Source organism: Lytechinus pictus, chromosome 4, assembly GCF_037042905.1.
Source record: "Lytechinus pictus isolate F3 Inbred chromosome 4, Lp3.0, whole genome shotgun sequence".
NCBI classification, from domain to species: Eukaryota; Metazoa; Echinodermata; class Echinoidea; order Temnopleuroida; family Toxopneustidae; genus Lytechinus; species Lytechinus pictus.
The window spans coordinates 20,300,049-20,326,895 of NC_087248.1; the positions used below are offsets into that span (position 1 = coordinate 20,300,049).

The following is a 26,847-nucleotide window of genomic DNA, read 5'->3' on the forward strand; positions in this document are numbered from 1 at the left end:
GGAACCCCCCCCCCTCCATCCTACCACTCCTTACACAAACACCCCCAACAATCACACTCACACATGTATACATACATCTTACTGAAGACAGGTTCATTTTGTAATAATAACTGGTTACCCAAGCACCCCAGCCTGAGATATCTGATGCACCACTCGGACCCATACACACAACAGATCAAAGTATGAAACACCAATATTTTCAAGAGTAAATGGCGACATACATTTCTGTTGAAAAATATTTCAGTGAAAATTCATCATTGGACAATTCTGAGAAATGATCTCATTTTTCTGTCCACAACACTTCCTTTTTTTTTTCAATGTGATCGCATCGTCAGCACGAGATGTAATATCGATACTATTGATAACGATACAAACAAAAACCCTAGGGTAGGGGATATTTAAAGGGTAGGACGGGTTACTACAACACAACAAATTTTTGGGCCTAATTGGTTGGACATATAAACTTTATGGAAATGCCATCAATCTTTTCCTTACAAGCTTTGTACAAAAGTGTACTTGATTAAATGTACTCACTGAAATGGTTGACACACAGAATATGACAAGGCAAGTTAATTAATTTTAGTTGAATGTTTTGCATTTTATTCATACAATCGTGATAGCAAAAACCTTTAAAAAAACACTTTGGCAATTCAAAAGCTGCTTGAATGTTGTCATCAGTCCAAATGTCTACAAACTTAGTTTACAAAGGATGATTATTTTCATGATCTTTGCTCCGTTTCCCACACCTGAAATTCACTGTGACTGTACTGAATCATATAACTGGATTCCTTGCAACGTACTTCCTCCATAATGTTGATGGGCTTTTAAAATCGTGTATCTCAAAATTGACAAATTTTGAGGATGGCTCAGAAAAATTTGTATTTTCCAGAGTTTTGACTATAAACTCAAAAAATTTTGTCTAGAAGAAACGGTTCTTTCCATGAATCAGGAAACTGTTTTCAGACTGGATGAGGTTGCCATAATTGTAAAATATGGTTTTTCTCTGAGCCATCTTTAAATTTTTGCATAATGTCCCGGACTGCTATCAGACCCTCCATCCATTGCGACAATCCTTTCTGACCTGATGCTGCATAACCCCGCCTCATGAACTATCCCCTGTCCCAGACTGCAACCAGACCTTCTGCCCAGTGACATAATTATCTGCAACCCAAGTGCCATATAACCCAGTCCCTGACTTCCCTGCCAACAAAGATATTAACCTTACTTTAAGAATGATCTCACATGTGCTGCAATGAATGCATCCTGAACTGTCTCCCATCTTGGATTACAACCAGACCCTCTGCCCACAGTGATACATTTATCTGCAACCTTATGCCATATAATCCACTATTAAATGACCTCTACAAGACCTTCCACCTACCAACACATTATCATCTGTGACCTTAAGCTGAATAACCCTTCTCCGACTTCAACCAAACACTTCTTCGCCCAGACTGACACAGTCATCTGAGACCTATGCAGTGTGTCCAAAAATCAAGAATTATCTCCCATCCACCAATTATACCACCAAAAGTGACATGATCACCTGTGACCTAGTGACAGCCTCGGAAATATCTCCTGTCCCCAACTTCTACCAGACTCTTCGCCCACCAAGACATTATTATCTGTGACGTAATGCGATATAACCCTGCCTCAAGAACTATCTCCCATCCCAAACCCTTTGCCCAGAGTGACACAGTCATCTGTGACTTCATGCAGTATGTCCAAAAATCAAGAATTATCTCCCATCCTCTAATTATACCACCAAAAGTGATGTGATTTATATGTGACCCAACGGCAGCATCTTGAACTATCTCCCATCATGGATTTCAACCAGTTCAACCAGACCCTCTGCCCATCAGGACATCATCTGTGACCTAAGGCTATCAAGAACTATCTCGACCTATGTCCCGGCCCTGACTTCTATCAGACCCTCTGCCCATAGTGACATCATCATCTGCGACCTGACGCCATCTTCCAAATTTATGTCTCTGATGTTCTGCCAGGATTGTGGAGATTCTTTAAGAGTTCTGAGAGCTGGCTCACATTCTGTTGGTAGCTGGATCCCTAGAGCCTATCAAGATAATAAAGTAATGATAGTGTAAATAAGATCATTGAGTCACACATAAGTGAGAGCTGGGAAAAGTCTTCCTGGGCCCTGACTAACAGACCAGGGACGAATACCCATTTTACCATTAGATTGTTCGCCAGAGTAAACAATCAAACAGTTCGAACAATCAACTGGCCCGGTCTTACAAAGAGTTACGATTGATCCAATCAATCGTAACTATACGGAAATCCATCAGTGCCATAATTTTTTTTCTACAAATACTTGCACAATGTCCTCTGTTTGCAAAGAGAAGTGCAGTGACTTTTCAAGAAAACAATGAATACATTAATATATATATCATAGCTGGAAAATATTATGAATAAACATTCATAATAGATGTTGACGTTGCTGGCCGTCCATAGTTACGATTGAACGGATCAATCGTAACTTTGTAAGACAGGGACAAGGAATGTTGATTGGATATTAAAATATCAGCATAGAGTTGTCCTACTTTACATGACCTAGCGGTGGTCACACATAATGAGTGAGCTGACTCAGTTAAGCAACACAGCTGAATGTGTGATCGCTGGCAAGGCCATCACTGTTGTATCTTAACAGGCTTATTTTCAATTGGTCTAATGCAAATTTGTCCGACTACTAACTCATCTACTATCATTTGGTCTACCATCATTTCAACCATGGTCTAAATGCTATTTTGTCCACTCACCGTTTCATCTACTAACATTTGAGATAGATATTTAAATAGATCACATATGAGAGATTCAAATTTTATCAGTATTATTATGACAAAGACCTGGGCCCCATCTTACAAAGAGTTGCGATTGATCCGATCAATCACAACTACGGACGGCCAGCAACGTCAACATCAAACATGCATGCATGTTTGTTCAAAATATTTTCTATGATGATTCATTGTTATCTTGAAGATTCAGTGTGAGTCTCTCTGTTTACTAAGGAGATTTCCTGTAGAAAAAATTATGACACTGATGGATTTCCATATAGTTATGATTGATTGGATCAATCACAACTCTTTGTAAGATGGGGCCAGGATGTTGTTGGAAACCAATCAAGTTTTGGTAGTCCAAGTTTCAAAACAAAGCCAAAGATTTCTTTTTTTCTTGACTAGATAGTACATTTGTTGTACAAATTTGTCAACATCTTATCGACATACAAATTATATCTCACCTCTTTAGATTCGCTGCACATCATGTGCTCTTGGTGAGAATTATTAAAAGAATGATAGACAAACAGTTGAAATGCTTTCTCATTATCATCTTCCTTTCCATCGTCTTCTTCCTCTTCTTCTTCATCATCCTCATCATCCTCTTCGCCTTGCCTTCTTACGATGAAAGTATGATCGGGGAGGCGTAGACGCACCTGGTGGTCTGATGAAGGCATGGGACCTGATGAAGAATAAAATTCATTAAATTTGGTCAAATAATGATTATCTTTTGAAAGGAGTGAATGTTGGCAAATGCAAAGATCTGCTTAATATCTAAATCTTCTGGATAACTGCACAAAATAAATGAAGGGACACAGGTACTTCAAATCAAGGGTCAGTTACAGATAATGTTGTGACAAATGCAACTTCAAAGTCAAGCCTGCTTTTTAATCAATCAGTTGTTCTGGTTTGGTATTTTCAATTCATTTGAGCATTTTTTAAAAGTCATAATGCGCTTCAAATGGCAGGATGAAGAGGAGAGAATTCATTGCCCCCTTCCCATCCCCTACATTCTATGCACATTCGTACACTCCCAGGATATACTTATCAAACTAAACATTAACAAACTCAAATATAATTTGAAGGAAGGTAGAGGGTAGCAGTACAAAGCTAAGAATGGGAGCCGGAGAAATAACCCTCGGTGAAGCAAGTTGAATTACCTTAAAATACCTCACCTTTAGGGCCGAAGTCTTGGTCACCATTGTTGAATGGTGGCAGACGGTTGGCTATGAAGTCACAGAGCATCTCATTGGCAGCTTCCTGACCATGTGATCCAATATGGCTGCTCAGTTGTGATACCAAACTTGTTATTTTTTCGCCCGTCTCGCTGCTGCTTGCCTGAAAAACAAAACAAAAACAAAAACAGGATATCTTGAGATAAACTTACAAACATGAAGAACCCTTTTCTCTCCTATCCTTTAACCATAACTCAGAATAAAATGAGATTGAAATATTGAGAAGATTAAATCATGGAATAAACTAGGAATCCAAAATTACAGATTTCCATACGAATACTTGAAATGAAAATTTATGATCGTTCATTCCAATGCATAGGATACATATGAATCAAATTCAGAATCTTAATTACATCATCGTAAATGTACGACAAGCTACAATTTTTAACCAGTTTGGCTATAATTTTGAACTTCTTTTATAGGCTTGCAATTATTTACAATCTTGATATCGCGATTCTATAAGGTATACTACACAGAATGCTTAATCGGCAGACCAAAGAACTCGAAGGAAGGCATGGTAGCATCTTTATCAGCATCTGTCTCGGCGCCATCCTGCGTTATCTACACAAATTGCTCCACAGACTGCCACTCTAGAGTGGGGCTCTAAAGCCACTCTAGAAAATGCAACACCTCGTGCATCTTATTTCGAGACGAACGGATGCCGGCAATGAGTTATCCAGAAACTCAAATAAGATCATTTGATATTTATACTATTAGAAAATGTTCAAAATACTGTTTCTTACAAAATTGAGTCATAAGACCAGGTGTGAGGTGTTCAGTGCCCTCAGCATACCAGGTGATTATTCTTCTTTTAATTTTGATAGTTTATATGCTAAATATTATATACTTTCAACTCGATGTGTAAAAGGTTATTTATCATTTTGATCATCTCAAAAGAAATTAAAATATCAGCATTAGGTAGAACCCACTATGAACATGCAAGAATATATGTTTATATTATCTCAATGGATCGAGGCAAATCAAACTTATTTGAAAAAGATTTCATAATTAATAATTTACCTGCCGACTATGATCTGAGAAAAATCTCAAAGGAAGACCGTGACGGAAGGAGACATTCTCTAAAATGGCTGTCTGAATCATGGACGGGAGGGCAACACTGAGAAAATCACCCCAAGAACTGCATGGAAATAAGAGAACAGAATTCTTTTTCAGCATTTTTCAAACATTATTTTTTTTATCTCAAACAATGTGTGATCTCTGAACATCTTAATGATTTTCACACTGACAAGTTATCATCACAATTTTCTTTTAATTGAAATAAATAAAAGGATAATAAATACTTGTAAACATACAAACTTTTGTCACAGCAGTCTTTTCTAGAAATACTGTGATTTTTCCATCATATTCCCAAATCCACCACAATCTCTCAACAAGTGAAATAATCAAAATGAAAAAGAAAGGTAAATGATTTAATGGAAATGAATTAAAAATATAATTTCCTCTGAAACTTTTAGATATTCACAAACACACCAGTTTAATAAAAATATCAACTGTGATCACTGCCAAACATAATGTGTACCTTGTGGAGGTTTTTTTGCAGCTAATGACGACTATTTTTGACATTTTGCTTGCAAAACCATCCTTAAACTTTCACAATTTTTCTTTTGCCTGATAGGCATATGCCTAGATTTTAAGAAATAAAAAGACTTGTGTGCATAAGTTGTTAAATGATAGAGGAAATTCAATAACTTACGATCTTTGGTATGTGCTAATAGTCAGATGTGTGGAGTGGGAACATGTACTAGGTGTATCAGCCTGGTGAACCGTTCCTCGTGGGAAGTACATAAGATCACCTGCCTAAAGATGAGAGAAAGAAAGGATCACCAGTCAAGCACTAAATATGCAATTCAATCTTGTCCATCAATAAATCAATCTATCCATAATTGATATTCCACATATATGATGAATATTGTTTCTGTCTGATTGGTCACAAGTGAATCACATGATCGCTTGTTCATCAACCCATCCACGGGTGATGTTCTGTATTTCGCTGATCTCTTATAAACTATTAGCTTTGATCTCAAGAGGCACTATGGGCATTATTACAATGTTGGCACAGATTCTTGAGACCTGGCAGCACCGACAAGTTTTCATTCGATGGCAGTTACCATGGGAATGGTCAGAGGCCAGTGTTTCTCGGCCAATCAAAACCAGGGAATTCACCGACATTGTAATAGTTGGCAATTTAGTCAATACTCAGAACTTCCATGAAACACCCCCCTACAGTACCCAGTTGCCCCGTATTCTGAAGTCGGGTTTAAATTAAACTCCGGTCTAAAGTTGTGATATAACTATGGACAGCCAATTGTGGCATAAATCTCTAATGGTACAGATTAAATATATCAGCTCATTTGGCTCTCAAATCATTCTTAACTGTCAGGGAAGGGTTAAGAAGATAGTTGTCTTCACCAATCAATAATTAGGAAAGACCACAGGGATCATTAGAAACATATAAAGTAAGCAAAATTTAGACATTTTTGGCTTTCCATAGTTTCAGCACACAGTCAAAATCATGGTCTACGCTAAACCTGACTTCAGGGGCATTGTGCACAACATGAAGGTGCGTTTCTCTGTGTACTATCATAGGTAAAGTGTGTTGAACCATGTCCTATCCCAGATAAACGTTTGACTGTCTTACCCATCAGGGTACTTGAATAGGCATTAAGTATTCAATTCAATTCATTCACTTCCACTTCAAGATAAAAACATTTCATACATATATACAAACAAACACGGTAATACAAGTATCTTTGGTGGGAGGATCTTAAAAAGCACATAAATGGCTTGTTGGAAATGATCCTCAAAAAAAAAAATACTACTGAGTCGCAAACCTGAAGTACTATGTCATGTGTCGGCTCTTCGATCTCTGATTGGTCGAGATCTCGGCTATAATCTCGGGGAAGAAGGGTCGGCGGTTTATAGAGACGCCAATGTTTCTCTCCTTCAAGCTGAAGCACAAACACCTGCGAAACGGAAGGAATATTGTTGCAAGATCTTGAAATAAACATCCAAGTTTATCAAAATTGGAAATGCTGTTGTGTAGAAGCTGAAACAATGATGATGAGTTCTTTTCAATGTTACTTAGCAAAATTTAAAACAAAATCAAGAGTGAACTTAGAGTTCTATTGTAAAGAATTGTTCTTCAGAAGATGCTCTACCATTCAAAATATGACAATTTTTTTTTTAATAGCTGAAGAAAAGATATGGCCAAACATTTGAGCATAGTCCCTTAAATGCAGTTTTGTGTGTAGTTCACATAACTCACAGCAATATACAATTGGTTTCTGATAATTTTGGTGTATCCTATTGTTAGGTACTCTATAATCAACATCATCAAATAACTTCAAGCTTGTTTTATAAAGAACTTATGAATAAAAATGAATAGAATAAAAACTTCGTACCTCTACATCATCGTAATGAGGCGCCAGTCCTTGAGATAGCTTGGGTGTCATGTAGACATTGGAACCTACCAGACAACCAAAGAATGATTCTAGCTTCTCTAGTAGACTCCATATACTCTCCTGTTTAACAGGGTATAGAGGGGGGAGGGGAAGCACAAAAACAAAAGATTACACCAAGAAATCATTTTTCAGTACAGATGCTGATTAGGATGTTGGTGGTTAGGGCGATGTTGGTGGTGGTGATGGTGGTAGTGGTGATGGTGATGACCAGTCAGTGGGTAGAGCGGGGTTTTGGATTCCGGTGACCCAGGTTCAATTCCCACTAGGTGCGCTTGTGCCCTTCGGTAAGGCATTGATCCTCATTACCAGGTCCCTCGGAGAGGAGCTCAAGCCGTCGGTACTCTGGTTGCTTGCTTACAACCATTCATGCTTTCTCAGCAATGGGGTAAAAAAATCTCCACCAATAATGGTGATGATGATGGTGGTGGTGGTGACAATAACGATAATAATGGTGACGATGATGATGGTATCAGGATTAAGATGATCATGACCATGGATGATGGTATAAATTATGACAACAAAATGATATACATGGTGCATATTACAGTGCAAAAGACCGACATGATAAGCAACATGAAATGCAACGCAATATCAGAGAAATAAATGATGCCTACCTGAAAGCGCTGCGGTTGGTGAAACTGTATTGTAGCTTTGTCTCTGTCCAAAAGTTCCTTGAGTTTATTCGGTTTGACCATCCCTTTCCCGTTGAGCGATTCCCTCTCACCATCCTTGTACCGACAGACATTGCAGTCCTTGACAAAGGAGACCTTCTTCTCCGCTACAAGTTCCTCCAAGATCTTCCTTGTAAAGAGCGACTGGAAGAACTCCTGGTGCCCTTTTCTGTTCGGTATGACGATGGGTTGCTTTTCCCAGTACTCTTCCAAAAACGTTTCAACCTGGGGGGTGTTCCCAAAGATTAAGGTATGACTTACGGTGTGTTGGAAGAAAATATTTGAAATCAATTGCCAATATTCTTTTGCCATTTTACAATTGGTAGATCAATTTTAACTGAAGCAAATGAGATTACACTACATGAATTAAAGGAGCAGATTAGCAATCAATCACGAATTTGCAATTAATTGCAAGGCATATGGGCATTTTCACGGTAACTTTTTTTATTTAAAATTTCATTGCTTCTTTGCCAAATGAAATCCACTGGCAGAATTACAATACAAATGATCGGGGGCACAAGTACAAATTATACACAGGAGGTACCTGTGGAACAGTTCTAAATGCCAGAGGCATAGCAAAGGGCATTTGGACCATTTAAAAGTGAGCAAGAGTGTGTAATTACTCTCATGCCCAAGACAAATAATGTGTATTAGATGCTTAATAAGATAGTGATGCAGATTCATATTTGATAGGCCATCCTCATCTCAAAACCATGACTGGTCAAGTGAACTAGTCATTAGTACCAGTCATGAGCAAATTTACCTATTAGCGAAAACAAATGACTGGTCACATGACAAATTTCAGCCAATCACTTGATAGGAATCCATTTCACAGTTTCATAAAAATATGAATATGTACTTACCTTGATTGGATGAATGAGATGTGCGAATACATCTGAAGGCAGAGCTGAGCTGGGCGTACCGTTATCCTCATTGGCATCACCACTTGCGTCACTGTTCTTGGTCAGTCCTCGAGCTTTCTTAGAAGAGTCCTTCGCAGCAGCATTGGACGGTGGGTCAGGTAGCTGCTTTGATTTTCGCTTCGGCATGACGACAAATTCTCGAGATTCAGTTCAGGTTCTGGTTATTCTGAAATAAAGTACCAAAAAGGGAGGAAAAAAAGTAGTTATGAATAAAATAGCTTCATGCTTCTTTGGTTGCTCTCTTTTTATCCAAATCAACTTTTTGTTGAGGTGGCCTTGACCTCCTTTGAATATACTGCTGTAGAAAATGAGATTTGTGGACCACTGTCACCAGCGGATTAGTCTTCGGACTTTGAAACAGATGGTCTTGGGTTCAAATCCCAGCCATGGCGTGATTTCCTTGAGCAAGAAATTTACCCACATATGCTGCCCTCAACCCAGGTGAGGTGAATGGGTACCTGGTATTTCAGGCATGCAAATGTTTAGTCAATCTTTAATATATAAGGTAAGAAGCTTTCGTTTTGCAAGACAGATGCTTCAACGTCGATGAACTTGATCAAAATTGACGAATGAACCATCTGACGGCACATGTACCAATTCCGTAGATCCTTAGTTGTACAGACTGTTTGGAAGGGGCGCAAATCACCAATGTAATGACAATAAACTTGATCCATTCATACTTTTCATTACGTCAATGAAAAGTGCATCTTCATATTTCCCACGAAACTATGTCATCAAATGCTATACATTTCATGTGCATAATCATATTCTTTTGTACTTCTATTTCAACGGCAAATACGTCCATTGCCAGCGAGGCAGGGATCATACATCTACAATCAGATCTATATTAAATCAAAGGCACTTTTTTTGCAGGATAGAAACAATGTGACACCTGCCAGCAGAAGTGAAACTGTCGACCATCGGTGAAGCATCCGTCTTCCAAAACGAAAGCTCCATGGTGACTGGAACTGAAAGACTCACCTACCGCACCTGCCAGGAGGATGTTCCAAGACCATTCAATATCCAGATGCAGTCTTCAATTGTGAGGAGTCATGGCAAGTTGATAATACCCAGTTTTATTGTACTTGTTACATTTCCCTCTTTTAACATCCCCCTTCCTTTTAATCTCTACCAACCGTTACCCCCTATTTATTCCCTTAAACCCTCTTCTACCTCCCTGTAAATACCATCATATTCTCCCTCTATACCCCTCCGCTTCCCCTTCCCTGTCCCTATAGGCTCATCCCTCCGTCTATCCTACCCCCGCCCAAGACCAACCTTCCCTAGCAGGCATGCCTTCCATTTACCTATTTCCTCTTCCCTTCTCTATCTCCATCTCTATAACCCCCATTTCCATTCCATCTACCACCCCCTAGCTTTGCCAAACCCTACCACATCCCATCAGCTCTTCCTCTGCACTTCTTCATTTCACATCCATCTAACTACCCCCCCCCCCCATCCACCAAACTGTAATGATAACAAGAATATGAAATAAAACAAAATGAACTAAATGAATATTAAATGAAAAAAAAAGGGAGAATACCAATAAAAGAAAAATTGCCCGCAACTGTCAATGCAGAGAACACTCAGCGCGCCCGGGGCCATACAGGAGGATCGCAAGGTCAGAAGTCATCTTCAGAACATCTTCCAGATCAAGTTGTATTTGTTTAGCCAGCACCTGAGCAATTTCTCCAATGTAAGCTGGGGAGTTTGAATTGGCAGTAAGGTCAACCGGAAGGAAGGGTGAGTTGGATTCCAGCAAGACACGTGAAAAGGGGACACGTTTCAACGCTACTTGTTGAGACAAGACGTTCAGCGCAGCAGCTAAATCCAAAATGACACTCTGGGTAACTCTCTTTCCAAAGAGCCACCTCTTCACTGGTGAGGTCATAAAGGTGGAAGTGGATTCGTTGGTGACGGCTCACTTTAAACTCTTAACATAATTCTCATGCACTCCTTTGAAGGTCTCCCTGCTGCAAAGTTGGTTCCATCTGCACGTAAGCAAAGGATTAACACCCTTCCTGTGACTCCCATGGCAAGGATGTGGCGTAGCAGTACCTTCTGGCTTTCCCATTGTTCTTTAAAGCAGGAGTAATCCAATCCAACTTCGCTCAAAGCACTGACCTGTGGGTATAAGAGTGCGTGAAGTTGGTCTATCTCTGTCTCACTTATATGGAAAGCATGACGTGGATGTATTCCAACTGCTACCCTGAAAGAGGAGTTTGCCAGAAAGCGTACCTGATGGAAATTAGTAGCATCGCAATAGTTGATGACACCACCACGAAGATGAACATGAAATTTGGGGTTCCGACCTACCAGTGCCGCTATGGCATCCTCCTCTCGCTTTACCATCCTTTGCTCTAAATGGTCGAGATGAAAATGACTATCAAAAGCTTGGAAGGAGCCGCATGACGCTTGACCAGGGGGCCCAGAGGGATGGTCACTCTGGAAGGAAGGTGATGTTTTGGTGGAAATTGGACCCTTGGGAGATTGGTGACGAGGTGTGACAAACCGACAAACTTCCCTGTTCTCGTTCTGTTCAGTTTCCATCAGTGAATGCCACTCCTGGCTCTCTACAGCATGATCAGGAAGAGCGTTCCTCAGTAACACCAAAGCCCTCTGGTTGGCAGGACCCACTTTAATCCCATGCTCTGTTGGCCATTTCATTAACCGTGCGAAGTGCTTCATTTCAAAGATGACATGTTTAGGGAGGTTCCATTCATAAGTGGCTTCTCTCGCCAGATCATAAACCCAGGCCACAAGACGGGACAGGTCTACAGTACCTAATATATGTCTAGAGAAGAAACCAAGACATTTCGCCTGGCTGTGAGCTCTTTCCAGAGAATATTTCTGCCTTAGGCTTTTTGCATAAATACGCAAACAGGCATGTGTGAATACATGTGATCCCTGAGATGGCCTTTGGGATGTATTGCACACCAAACAGATGGACAAAAACCTCTTGTCCTAAATGTACATCGTGGAATCACATACCCTTTGGTGTGTGTCTGGTTGGCAGTCCAGTCTTCACCACGTTGAACAGAGTTAATGGTACCATCTGTTGGTCCTGGAACAGTATCTGGAGATGGTGGATTGTCAGGGGCTGGTCTTGGAAGCTCCTCGGTCTCTGCTTTCCTCGATTCTTCCAACCTGCTGCCACTTGGCAATTCATTCTGATGAGAGGTAGCCCAGATGCCCTATTACGGAAATCCTCACTGAACCGGCAGAGGTGCGCATGGAAACGATATTCTTGATTTAGACCCTGATCCCACCAAAGAGAACCTGGGTAATAAAAGAGCAAGTACGGGAAATGTTCCTTGGGAAGCACATTCTTCGAAGGATCCAAGTGTGGATACCTTGTAATGAGTACATCGTGAGTCATACGGTCGACTAAATGCTCCTGCAGGCATTAAATTCATACACTGTCTTGAGACTGAACTGCCAGAATGTACTGTTCATCGACCAAAGGTAGCATCTCCTCGACAGATAGGGACTTATTACCCACCAGCACTCCAGGATATATCAGCTTCCCTTCCACAGTTGAATGGTGGATAGGAAAAATCCATCATGGATGGAAGAACTTGATTATCTGTAGCAGGGAAACACAAAAGAAGTAAATTCTAATTCAGAGTAGAGGAAACATCACAATGAGCACACTGTCTCTCTCATGAACAATAAGAGATATTTCAGTATGATATATATTTGGACATTTCTTTACACTTGCAAAACAAAAATCCTCATATACAACTCCAAACTACACCAATGATAAAGCTGACAGAATAAAAATGTGGTAATGGTATCAAGGTTGAGTTGAGAAAAAGAAATCAAAATAGATCTTTTAACCACATGGAATACACTTTTCCCAATCACTTATGAGGTGCCACAAGGTTGTTTCCTAGGGACCAACCTAATATCAGCTCCACAATCATCTATTTCCCATACCTGATTGAATTCTTCTCATTCCCAGTAATTTGGGAAATGATACTCTCAGCTGCAGCACAATACAGGCTCCTGGTCACCAGAGAGAAAGGCAACACCATCAGTCCATCTTGCTTCAGGAGAGGAGAGATCTACAATTATGCTAGTTCTTCTGAAGAAAAGAACACTTTGTAATCACCTGAATAACGAAGCTAATTTTTGACTTGATATTGACAGTCATTATCTACTTTGAAAAGCACAGCTAGATTGCATTAAAAAAGCAATGCTTCAGAGCCAATTGAAGTTCGTTTTTTATCAATATTCGAAATACCCACACGCAAGGATTATACAAAGCTGGTTAGAATCCATGCAATAAATTTATTGTATAGAGTTATTACTTAGAACAGATATTTAAACCTTTCTTCATGTTCCTTTTTATAACAGAGATATCTACATCATGCCCCCATATCGTGATCGGGGAAAAAATGATCATCCTCTGAAAACATTAGTTTAACAAAACATGAATACAGTCGATTTGGAAGTAAAAAAAAAAATCCAAGAGAAAAATACATTGAGATCCCTGCCTTGATCCACCAATAGAGTGATATTTTTGAAGTGCAGGTATCTCTAAATGCAGAAACTATTGTTAATGCCGCCAGGGGCCATACAAGCAAATTGCGTTGTCAGTAGTGCTCCTGAGAACAGATTCAAGGTTGCGGTGTTGATATTCTGCAAGCACCTGAGCAATTTCTCCAATGTAAGCAGGGGAATTTGACTTGGCAGTTAAGTCAATTGGAAGGAAAGGAGCATTAGACTCAAGTAGAAGACGATTATGTGGAACAAGTTTCAAAGCTTCTTGTTGGGACAACCCAAAATGTTCTGATGAGCTACTAAACCCAAAATAACACTCTGGGTAACTCCGCTTCCAAAGAGCCACCTCTTCACTGTTGAGGTCACAAAGGTGGAGGTGGATTCGCTGGTGACGGCTCACTTTACACTCTGACATGATCTTCATGCACTCCTTGGATGGCCTCTCTGCTGCAGGGTTGATTTCGTCAGCACGCAACCGTAGGATCAACACCCTTCCTGCAACTCCCATCTCAAGAATGATACGTAGCAACACCTTCTGGCAATTCCATTGGACTCTGGGGCAAGAGAAATCCAATCCAACATCACTCACAGCACACACCTGTAGGTCACAGAGGTGATTGCGTAGTTGAATCATGTCTGTTTCACTTACACAAAAAGCGTGGCAAGGGTGAATTCCAACTGCTATCCTGAAAGATGATTTTGTTGGAAAGTGTATTTGATTGAAGTAAGAAGGATCACTGTAGTTGAGAACTCCACCACATAGCTCAATACTGACCCTGGGTCTCCGGCCTGTGACTGCTGCTATGGCATCATGTCCCTGCTTTCCTGTTTCTTGCTCTAAATGGTCCAAATGAAAATGACTATCATATGCCTTCAGTGGTACACAAATATCTGCATTAGAAGTATCTTTTGAACTATTTTTAGTTAAATCCACAGTAGAGGGTATTGTCTTAGAAGAGAGGAGTGGCTCCTGCATAACGCCTCTTATGTTATTCCTCACAAAACGTGATTCCCCTGCTGCCTCTGATTTGATCTCAACCTGGATTGGTGTAAGCTGACCAGTCTTGAAGGAGCCTGATGCTTTTTCAGGAAATGGACTCTTGGCAACTTGGGACAAACCTGACATCCCAGTTCCAGAAGAGGTTGACAATTTGGACGCTGCAGCCAATGGTATATGTAAGGAGTCTGGTATCTCAGAAAGGGATGGAGCATTGGAAATAGGCACAGTGCTTGGCTGTATCAAAACTGGATGTACCTGTACGGAACCTGATCCCCTTGTGGAATTTGGAGCCATGGAAGGTGAGGTTGTGTATGCTGGAAAGGATTCTGATGGCTCAGCAGATTTTGGTGCTTTTGAAGTTGGGGCTTGGGGACGTTGGAAAGAACCTGGTGCCCCAGAAAGGCTTGGAACCTCAGAACCCTGAGTTGGGGAAGTTTGGAATAAACTTTTCGAACCATAAAGCTTTGGGACCTTTGAAGGTGGGGCGAAGTCAAATGTGCTCGTTGGTACTGGAATCTCTGCTCCTTGGGAAGGAAGTATCTGTAAGGAACCTGATGCCGCTACAGGAGTAGGAATCTTGTCAACTTGGGAAGGGCGTATTGGTAAGGAACCTGATGCCACAACGGGGGGTGGAATTGTGGCTAGTTGGGAAGGGCATATCGGAACAGAACCTGATAATGCAACAGAAGTTGGAATCGTGGCCATTCGGACAGGAGGTATCAGTAATGAACTTGATGGCCAATCGGGCATTGGAATCGTGGCTCCTAGGGCAGGGCGCATCTGGAAGTTACCTGATGGCACAGCTAGGGTTGGAATTGTGGCTCCTAGGGCAGGGCCCATCTGAAAGTTACCTGATGACACAGCTAGGGTTGGAATTGTGGCTCCTAGGGCAGGGCGCATCTGAAAGTTACCTGATGGCACAGCTAGGGTTGGAATTGTGGCTACTTGTACAGGAGGAATCGGGAAAGAACCTGATGACCTAGCAGGCACTGGAATTGTGGTTCCTTGGGCAAGGTGTATATGTGAGGAACCTGATGGCCTGGCGGATGATATCATTTTGGCTACTTCGGTAGGTTGTATCTGTGAGTTACTCGATGGAACAGCAGGCGTTGGAAACATGGACATTTGCGTAGGGCGCATCTGTAAGGAGCCTGCAGCAACAGAGGTTAGCATTTTAGCAACTAGAGCAGGGAGGATCTGCAAAGGACCAGGTGGCCTTGCCGGGGATGGAATCATGGCAGATTGAGATTGCTGTATCTGTAAGGAACCTGATGGTGATGTGGTGGTTAAACCCTTTGTAGTGGTGGTTAAATCCTTGACAGTTGTGGCTGCACAAATGTCTCTTACTTGGGAACTTGCTGTATTTGCATGAGTTTGATTGTTCAAAGCAGTCATCTGTGGCTGTGTGGAACCAGCTGAATTATTCTTCACCTGGTTTGTTTCAATCCCTAAACTTGAGATCAACTCGAATCCTTTCAAAGTATTATCAGGAAGACCGTTCCTTAGCAATGCCAAAGCCCTCCAGTGAAGCAATGAGGCAGGATGGTTGGCAGGACCAACTTTAATTGTATCAATTATTGGCCAATCCATATGTCGGGCCAGGTTCTCCATTTCAAAACGAAGATCTTCTGGCAGGTTCCACTCATAGTCAGCTCCTTCGGCCTTGTCATTTAACCAGGACACCAGCTCGGGCAGATTGTCTCTTTGAAGGATATGCTTTGCAAAATAATGAAGGCATCTTGCCTGAGAATAAGCTCGGTTGGAAGTATATGTCTCACTTGAAGGACGCAGACAGACAGGCATGTGGTCATATATGTGTTTCCTAACAGACCCTGTAAAACGAGCATTACATCCTGTAATTGGGCAGTTTCTTTTTTTAGCTTTACGCTTTTTAGTAGAAGTTGGTGTGTCCAGAGGCTTGGCATCTTTGCACTCCTTGACATTAACGGTGCTATCAAGGGAGGGTGTCAGGGGAGGGGCAGAACCTGGAAGCACTTTAGTCTCCTTACTCTCTTCCCTCTTGCTGCTTGTTGGCGGCCTCCGTTGCTCAGGACGTATTCTAGATGCTTTTTTCCGGAACTCTGCACTAGTAGAGAGGAGGTCAGCAGAGCGACGATGTTGTCGACTTAACACAGGATCCCACAATACTTTACCTGGGTCGAAGAAGAGGAAGTCTGGGAAGTGTTCCTTGAGAAGCACGTTCTTTGAAGGATCCAGGTGTGGATACCTTGAAATGAGCAGATTGTGAGCCATACGGTCGACTAAATGCTCCTGCAGGCATTCGATCCATAGTTCATCATGGGTTGTGACAGCTAACTTGTACTGCCCATCGATGAAAGACAACACCTCCTCGACTGGAAGGGACTCATTGGCCAACAACACACCAGGGTATATCAAATTGCCTTTCTCAGCTGAACGTTTGATAAGCGTTGCAAATGGACCATCCATCTTGGTTTCAGGGACGTGATGACCTGTAGCTGGAAGAAACAAACAAAAACAAAATCTGATATTGAGAAAGACGATACCACACGTTTTAAGCATTAACAAGTAGTTTAGCACCCCTCTCTTATCCTGCACTATAAAAATCCCATTCAAAAATCATGTCAATGTATGTGTGTCAAACAGTGCCAATATCAAGAATTAAAAAAATATCAATGCTCACATCACACATTCAGGACAAGTCTTAACTAAGTCACCCCATACTAAATACACTCATCCAATACAATACAAGTTTTCAAGCGCGTTCACCTCAACACACAGATATCCCCACAGGCTCACATCAGGCAAAAAAGATCAACATTGGGCTGGAAAAAATTCCCTCCCAATTTTTGAAGGATCATTATTTGGGATGCATTATTCGATAACAGCACCCCAAAATTACAATCTCAAAAATGCTAATGTACATACCTGCATAATAGTCTGCATGTATAAAGCAAGCACACTCAATGCCAATTTGAGGATTACCAAAACCAGTGATCATTGTACTTTTCATGTTATAAGCAATGGTACATACATGTACATGCTCAGAACACACACTTATGGAATTTAAAATAAAAATTAAAATCAAATACATCAAGGCATGGCACAGCATAATATGAAGTGCCATTGGTAAGTGGCTATGCTAGCCATACGAAAGCGCGAATGCACAGCGTCTGGTCTAGCCAAGTGCATTCACGATTGCACTGTTGGCAGCGCGCTATCTGCTGGTATCGGGGGGGGGGGGGGAGAGTAAATATTGATGTGTCGCTACTTCTGAAAGTCAGATCTAATACAAAATCAGTCGTATTAATACCCTTATTGATACAGCACAGAGAATCTGCTCCTCTAGAGCTGCAGAACCCAATTGTGCAAAGGATAATACGCATGAAAACAGCTATACTGACCATGAGATTGGATTGGACGTCTCTCGTATATTACACAAGCAAAGGCACCAATCTAATAATTGATTGTATTATTTTTGGTATTTTCTATGACTGGTACGAAGCCTAGGTTTACCACAAGTCTAATCATCTTTTGCACTCTTTCTTCATATACTAGCCTCCATTTCAATCTCCCTTCCTTCTTGATTGGCCCTTGACCATTGCGAGCTGAAAAATTAGAGCATGTCTTTATCGGGAACTATTTTGAGAATAAGTTTTCACAGCATCGACATATCGACTTGGTAAAGAAAGACTTCACTTTGTCACTCCGCGCCACATACCATACACTCACACGATCAAAGTTATCAAGACAAAGATGATATCCCTGAAGGCTCAAATCAAGCAACAACAAAAATCATTCATACTGGGCCAGAGCCAGTGGCGTACCTAGGATTTTCCACAGGGGGGGCAAAACCGTCCGCCCAAAAATTTGAAGTCTTCAAGCTCTTCAGGGGGGCAATAAAGGTCTTCAAGCTCGTCAGGGGGGCAGGGATACGTCCTTTGCCTTTGCATGGGTTGTGGCTTGTCAGGGGGGGGCAGACTGCCCCCCCCCCCCCCCCCCCCCGTAGGTACGCTAGTGGCCAGAGCAAATGCTCCTCTGACAAACCATGTTTTGTGGGTATCAAAATTACCTCGTTAAAGCACCACAAAATGTGCCTGGCCCAATCTCAAAAACATCATACATACCATTGTAGCTAAGCAACACACTCAAATTAAACTTGAGGCTCACCATTCACCAACTGTCCCAGGTCCAATGATCATTTTATCGAGAGGGTCCACAAAACATAGGGTCCAAGAGGCTCATTTTCTCATATATGTAGATTGAAGACTTCTGGCTTGGCCTATTCTTCGATGAAAAATTGAAATTTATCCTAGACTATTGACTATTAAAATTGAGGATTTAATTAATTATGAAGAAAAATATGAGAAAAATTGGCTTCATGGACCCTCAGCCTTATGGGAAGCCCTCATTATTATCAAGTAATAAGCACTGGACATACAAGCTATGAACGCACACTCATCAAATCGAGAAAAAAATAATTAAAATTGAAAATTGCTTTAGCTTTATAACAGTAAGTTCTGCGTAACCTCTGCCGTTAGTCCACACACTGATCTCAATAGTCATCAAGGGCACAACATACATGCTTGAGGGCAAGTAAAAATGATGTGCAGGTATAAAGCACTTCTCAAAATCCCTTGCCCAATCAGGCAAGTGGTTAAAAAGATATCAACAAAATCAAACAAATGATCACACAAACAAAACATAATATTCGCTCACAGATAGACTTTGAAGATAACAAACTTGCAACACAATACAGCAAAGTATTGATCTGAAGATTGATAACAATGCAGCACCCATTTTCATTTTTCAGCCTGGATTCTATTTTTACCCCTTTATAGCAGCATACAGAGTAAAATACTCAACATTTTGGTTTAGATGTAATTATTAAATTGAAAACCGGCCAAGATTCTGCCAAAGTCAGATCTACACCTGTAGTACTTTTTTTAGATTAAAAATTTGCTGCTTTCCTGTCTATACAACCAACAATTAAAAAATATAGTTTTTGGAACGTGCGAAATAATTTGTAATATTTACGCCGCCATCTTGGCCTTTGTCATGGAAAGCGGTTGCACAATCGTTGGGCCTACCAATCATCAAGCCAGACATTTGAAACAATGAGGTGTTTAAATTGTCCAGGCTTGGTGATCGGCCCATTGCATATTTCGCAAATACTTTCCCTGACAAAAGTCAAGATTGCAACGTAAAGTTCCGTTACCACCTGCGATTTATCTACCACGGTTCCGAAAAGGACGTTAGGTCTAACATTAGATTCTATGCTACGAAAAGTCATATGTCAATAATCATTATTTATTATTAAATCATTATTCACTCATCATAATTTTTTATCTGGCAAGAGGAAATCAAATGATTTTCCAGCCTTTCCCTTGCTCTGTGCAATTAAAGGTCAAGTCCACCCCAGCAAAATGTTGATTTGAATAAATAGAGAAAAATCAAACTAGCATAACACTGAAAATTTCATCAAAATCGGATGTAAAATAAGAAAGTTATGGCATTTTAAAGTTTCAATTATTTTTCACAAAACAGTGATATGCACAAATCGGTGACATGCAAATGAGTCAGTCGATGATGTCCATTACTTACTATTTCTTTTGTTTTGTATTGTTTGAATTATACAATATTTCATTTTTTTACAGATTTGATGTAGGGACCGACTTGACTGAATCATAGAGTATTAAATAATGCTAATTCCACATGTTCAGGGAGGAATAAATCACTGTTTCACTTGACAATGAGGAGAAAATTAGAATATTTCATACAATAAAATACAAAAGAAATAGTGAGTGGATGACGTCATCAGTCTCCTCATTTGCATACCAACCAGGATGTGCATATAACTGTTTTGTGAAATTAAGTGAAACTTTAAAATGTCATAACTTTCTTATTTTACATCCGATTTTGATGAAATTTTCAGTGTTATGCTTGTTCTATTTTTCTCTTTTTATTCAAATCAATTTTTTGTTTGGGTAGACTTGTCCTTTAAGGACGTTCCACAGTTAAAATAAAGTCCATGTCATTTACACCATACTCTCTAGATTTGTAAAGGAATATATTCTGAAGACGTTAAAACATTAAAAATATAAGGTTCATGTGCCCATTTTCAAATTTTTAGAGTCCAAAGTATTGCAAGTTGGCTTGAAACAGCCCAAAATGCTCAGAAAACAAGCAAAAGTCTGATAATACCGTCTAAAATGCGAATGGTTCAGTACTCTTGCTCCCAAACATTGAAAATCTATGTCATTTTCATCATACTTTGCACATAGATACTTTAGCACCTGAATATTCCAAATATGCAAAAATTAACATCTTTTTATCTAGGCCCATGAGCTTGATTTTTTGCTATATAGTGCTTCAAAGTTCACCCGAATGGATGTAGGGACAGTGATTTTCCGCGATCGCGGAAAACGGACGGAATTCACGGAAAGGGCCTTTTGAAACGGAAAGTGGCATTTCAAACGGAAAATCACGGAAAACGTATTTTCCCTCAAAATACACAGAATAGCAACAGAAATTACTCCAAAATCACAACAAAATGAGAATATTGAATGGCAAAAAAACCCCAGAAAACAGGATCTCACTTCGCTACTATCATGACAATTCACACATCGTGACTGCACTCGACATCAGCACACTCGATTGTACCCCGCACCGTACCCATACCCGGCCGGGGCTAGCTCACATACACACATATCGTTCAACTCCTTACACGGTCGTGTGTTGCTGCCCTCTACATTTGAAGATGTAACAGCACGATATCGTGGTCTTAAAATCCAAGATGGCAATAGCCGTTGACTGATGATAACGATGTCCAAAAACCCCCAAAATTATCGATGAAATATCATTTCACCGTGAAATAATGCTAATAATATGAAAGGTGAGGATGTATGCATGCAAAATGGGTGTGTAAAAATATTTTATGCACCCGCATAGATCCGATTAAAACGGATTTTATTGTGTTGTTGGTACAGTAGCAGATACAAATTTTGACCAGTGCGAGTGTGCGTGTTGTGATTTTGCTATTCAATGTGTAAACGGAATTGTCACTTTTCCGTGTGTACAAAGTCTATGGGGAAACGGAATTTCCGTTTTCTGACATGCTGAAACGGAATTTGAGATTTTCTGAAACGGAAAAAGCAATTTTTTGAAACGGAAAATCACTGTCCCTATGGATGTTCTTAAGAATTGCACATTTAAAAGAATTTGGCATTCTTAGACCTCACAAGACCAAACAATGAGTTTAAAGCTCTATTACTCAGTCAAACTCCATGAAAATTTCATTAAATTTTTTCAATATAAGTAATAATTGTATCCTGGCTTAAGATGGATAATGTATTTATATTGCTATTAACATGATTAATTGATTGCTCTTTTAAGTCTAACAGCACTCTCAGTTCTTAGAAATTGCGCGAAAGATATCAAAAACTCAAGCTCAAAAATGTGAAATTTAAATAACAAACTTGAGAACTACAAGAAAGGATGCACTTTATTCAAAATCCATGTAATTTTCACCAAACTTTGCAAAGTTGTAGAGAAAGGTATACCTAAGAGGTGCAAACATTAAAAAATATGGGTTAGTAACCCATATTTTTTAATGTTTGCACCTCAGGGTCAGTGTGCTCGTTTTCAAACTATCAGCACTTTCATTAGAGCAAATGTGCTTTTGAAAACAACCCAAAAAGCACAAAGAGCTTTGTATGCATGTGAGGAAAAATTCCAAGTCACTTTACCATTCATTCAAACTTGGGGTCATATTCGTTATACTTTGCAGCACTAGTACAGAGTAAAGTATTTTGAAATTGGAGAGGAATTTGAAGAAAAAAAACTTGTCCATATCATATGGAATAATTCCAGTTTATTAGCTTCATAAAATAACAAATCGGATCAGCAGTTAGTGCACAAAAGGAGAAAAATCAGCTCATACCTAACGTTACAGCTGATTAATCACCTGCTCATCCATTGTGACGTCAGCGCGCAGAGTGTAAAATATGCGCAGATCATAATGCGCACAAACATAACTGTGGAACGTCCTTAAGAGAATTAGCGAGCTGTTATCTTGCTGACTTACAAGAAAAGTTAAGAAAATTTTCAGAATACCACCCCAGGGCTCCGGCCCACGATTTCGAAGTTCAACTGTCGGGACAGTGATTTTCCGCGATCGCGGAAAACGGACGGAATTCATGGAAAGGGCCTTTTGAAACGGAAAGTGGCATTTCAAACGGAAAATCACGGAAAACGTATTTTCCCTCAAATTACACAGAATAGCAACAGAAATTACTCCAAAATCACAACAAAATGAGAATATTAAATGGCCCAAAAAACCAAGAAAACACGATGTCACTTCGCTACTATCATGACAATTCACACATCGTGACTGCACTTGACATCAGCACACTCGATTGTACCCCGCACCGTACCCGTACCCGGCGGCCGGCCAGGTTGGGCTTAACATGCACACATATCGTTCAACTCCTTACACGGTCGTGTGTTGCTGCCCTCTACGTTTGAAGATGTAACAGCACGATATCGTGGTCTTAAAATCCAAGATGGCGGATTGGCAATAGCCGTTGACTGATGATAACGATGTCCAAAAACCCCCAAAATTATCGATGAAATATCATTTCACCGTGAAATAATGCTAACAATATGAAAGGTGAGGATGTATGCATGCACAATGGGTGTGTAAAAATATTTTATGCACCCGCATAGATCCGATTAGAACGGATTTTATTGTGTTGTTGGTACAGTAGCAGATACAAATTTTGACCAGTGCGAGTGTGCGTGTTGTGATTTTGCTATTTAATGTGTAAACGGAATTGTCACTTTTCCGTGTGTACAAAGTCTATGGGGAAACGGAATTTCCGTTTTCTGACATGCTGAAACGGAATTTGAGATTTTCTGAAACGGAAAAGGCAATTTTTTGAAACGGAAAATCACTGTCCCTACAACTGTAAAAGCTCTTCCCGGAAGCCGGCGCACTTAATTGTTGAACTTGGAACTTTTTTTAAAGGTCATTTCGGAATTTTCAATTACGAAACAACCAAAGTTTAAACACAAAACTTAAATCAGCTCAACACTACAGAATTCACCAAACTAGACTAGACAGCTGGCAGCCGTCTATAAAAATAAACTTAAAAGTGGAAAAAACAGTGACTTACTTTGGCTGTTGCGTAACTTCACTTCCCTGTTTTATCCCAACATAAACATATGGCAATTGAGTCCCCTGTACAGATCGCGCTAGAACTTCGGTCTCTGTATTTGGTGAGTGGAGCCAACGGAGTTCAGCAGAACAACCAACATATAAACAGAGACCGAAGCCAAAGCTTTTGGTCTACAAACTAGACAAGACTTCTCTTTTTTTTATTCAACAGCTGTCGACGCGCAGAGCCTGTAAAATCCGAGCGCTACCGTTTTGATGCACACGCTCGCCAGACGAAATGAAGGAGCAGTGTTCCACAATGAGACTCTGGGGCCCGTTTCTCAACACCGTCATAAGTCTAACTTCTTGACTAAATCGGAGATAGTGAGCTACTTGTCCGCTAACCGTTTCAGGAAGCCCTCTTTGCCAAGATCGGGGACAACAACCCGACTAAATATTTATGCCACCTCCGAACCTGTCATTCTTTCTTAATGACGTAGTGCCTAGTGGCATCATGTGGGTAGACTACGACATGCAAAATTGCCTAGAAATTTGAAAATTATAATCTTAGCCTTAGGTAATCAATCATAGAAGTTGAAATTACATTGCAAAACAGGTGTGATAGATCATTTAATAATAATTGTAATGCACAGAAACTATAAAATCTGTTGGTAAAACGCAACAAAACCATTCATTTTGAAATAGTAAAATAATTGAATCGATAGATTCTAGTCTACGTCTGGTCATCCCTAACTGTAATTCGTATACATTGTTTTCACAATTTCAGACCCCTATCAACATTTTGATAATTCTATCTCTAATTTATGCAAAAATATTTGTCAAATCATGTGTTTCGGTATCTTAAGATTTAAAAATTTATGTTCCACTATATTTTGATGTTTGAAACCCTAAAATAAACATATAATTATCATTATTTTACAAAGAAAACAATTGTGGTTAACTTGCCTAAACTATCAAAATTTACTATCCCAGGGGTACCCATCTCAACATCCACACACTCATTCAATGAACAAGGTTATGATATAACCTTGTTCTCAGTTATATCTCCATGTGTGGCAAAATAAGGGTGGCAATGTTTGGCTTATTTTCTCTTTTTCTTTGGGACAAATGCTTGATTTTTTTTACACTAGCGGTTTCCATTACACCTATTCGTAATACAACTTGGCTCTTAAGTAAATTTGATTCTTTAAATTATTTTTTCTTAATTAAAAATAGAGATCAAAAAATGAAAATTTTCTTGCCATATTACTTTCCACCAATAGAGGGCGTACACAAAAATATGCCCAAAAATCAAGTTTTTGAGCGCTCTGGTGAATACAAAAATTATTCCCAAGTTACTAAAGAAAAATAAATTGCAACTGTACGGAAATTAGTAATTTTGGTCACAAAAGTGAAATTTTAATCATTTTTAAAGTGTGTGCTCGGTACAGCATTGGCATACATCATAACCTTGTTCATTGAATGAGTGCCATTGAGTGGGCATGCCATAGTCCAACCTGTAGATTCCCCACAGGCAGGGTGGTTGCAGTGAACAAGTGCATCCACATGTGATTTTTAGTCATGAAATGAATTATTCATAATTTCATTTTCTCAGCAATTGAATGTTCCAGTCTTCATGGTTTTAAGTATGCATGGTACATATTTTGCCTCTGCTATTATTTTGATTAGGCCCTAAATGTATCTTCAAATTCATAACAATAATTGCAGTTTTATCAATATCATATTTTTGCTTTTTAAAAATTATGCTATTTTGTGACTAACTAAGCCTAAGGCTGCATCTCGTCTTAGTCTGGAGGACGCAATGATGATGACTTTTGAAATAATGAAATATACTTCTTCATCATTGACGAAGAAGTATATTTCATTAAGACATTATTTTAAAAGTCATCATCAAGAGTCAAGACTAGTATTAGACTAACGTTAGTCTCGTCTCACCCAAGCCAAGGGTTCATTAAATGCCGCCGCGCACAGAAAAATCAAGCCATAGAAGTCGTGTGTTGTGGACCCAAGAAGTGAGATCCCAGCACGCGCGACCCACTAGTTAGAAATCCACTGCCAAACGTGGTTCGTGGTGCGAGGTTAGTATACTAATACTAACCTCGCAATACGTGTGAGTGGTCTCGTCGACTCTAGTCGAGTCTAGGGCCTAGGCACTATGCCACTGGCACTGCCCGCCACTCTCGTCTGCTCTTTCTACCGCCGTACCGGCGATAGTATCGATATCAACTAATCAAGTGATTCTAGTTAGGAAGCATTTCATGAAACGGGTTCAGTAAGATTGGAACTAACTCCGTGGTTGGTGGATAAAGATATGACTAACTTGTCCAGGTGTTGAGAAACAGGCCCCTGGACCTGGTACCTGACTGAGCCAGCAGCAGATGCGGGCACTGGCGTAACCCGGGCCGGGCTTCGGGGCGGAGCTCCCTGGGTTAGGGCCGGGGTAGCGGGACCATGCTCGTATGTAACTTGTTCGTCGGACGGTGTTGAAATAAAAAGGAAAGTAAATACTGCCTATTGTACCTCATAAAAACACTCAAGTTTGCTTGGAGTAGGAGGGATTCAGCGGCAACATTTGAAGCACAAAATAATTGCAGAGATATAGGCCTAGATCTGTATCATCCTTTTCTCGAAGCTAAAACTTTCGAAGGTAGTTCAATCTCAATATTTCCGCACGTGTATAGTCCGCGCATCCTACACGGTATGGAAGGCCATCATTGCCCCAATATTCTGTGTGACGTGGGGAAAGAATCAGTCGGCAAGTCCTGAAAAAGTAACTTTTTTTATCCAAGTGATATTCATGACAGACTGGAGGGTTTTTGCATTGTTAATGAGCTTGGTGCAGACCAAATCACCTCTTTTTATTCGGCCATTGCTGTTCTAAATATTGACAAAATTTTATGTTTTTGGTATCTTTATAAAGTCTTTATAAAGAAGACAAGTCATTCTTTCAGATCAAGTGTTTGGATTTTTTAAAAGATTGTGTAATATATAGGCCTAGGTGAAACTTTTGATCTAAAACATAAAAGAAAATAATTATTTTCATTCAACAAAAGTTGTTATTTTCCCACTTAATTTCTGTTT

The 26,847-nt window shown here is 40.0% G+C and overlaps 2 protein-coding genes across 4 annotated transcripts; both read right to left on the reverse strand.

Annotated features, from left to right (window-relative positions):
- Positions 1-573: 573 nt before the first annotated feature.
- LOC129258867 (ribosomal oxygenase 2-like) lies at positions 574-26,445 on the reverse strand. Of its 2 annotated transcripts, XM_064098590.1 has the most exons (11): positions 13,043-13,675; positions 10,085-12,689; positions 9,044-9,269; positions 8,124-8,405; positions 7,450-7,569; positions 6,880-7,011; positions 5,742-5,845; positions 5,048-5,165; positions 3,968-4,130; positions 3,257-3,474; positions 574-2,074 (listed from the first exon to the last, which is right to left on the reverse strand). In XM_064098590.1, exons 3-11 carry the CDS (start codon positions 9,227-9,229, stop codon positions 1,904-1,906), a joined length of 1,494 nt encoding a protein of 497 aa, XP_063954660.1. In that variant the 5' UTR covers positions 9,230-9,269; positions 10,085-12,689; positions 13,043-13,675; the 3' UTR covers positions 574-1,903. The 2 variants fall into 2 exon arrangements, with proteins under 2 accessions (XP_063954660.1, XP_063954661.1); XM_064098591.1 differs by lacking the exons at positions 10,085-12,689; positions 13,043-13,675 and adding an exon at positions 26,087-26,445.
- LOC129258866 (uncharacterized) lies at positions 13,394-26,377 on the reverse strand. 2 transcript variants are annotated; one of them, XM_064098588.1, is made up of 2 exons: positions 26,287-26,377; positions 13,394-17,086 (listed from the first exon to the last, which is right to left on the reverse strand). In XM_064098588.1, the coding sequence occupies exon 2, from the start codon at positions 17,055-17,057 to the stop codon at positions 13,665-13,667; it is 3,393 nt and encodes a 1,130-aa protein (XP_063954658.1). In that variant the 5' UTR covers positions 17,058-17,086; positions 26,287-26,377; the 3' UTR covers positions 13,394-13,664. The 2 variants fall into 2 exon arrangements, with proteins under 2 accessions (XP_063954658.1, XP_063954659.1); XM_064098589.1 differs by having other exon boundaries at positions 13,576-17,086; positions 26,275-26,356.
- Positions 26,446-26,847: the final 402 nt, after the last annotated feature.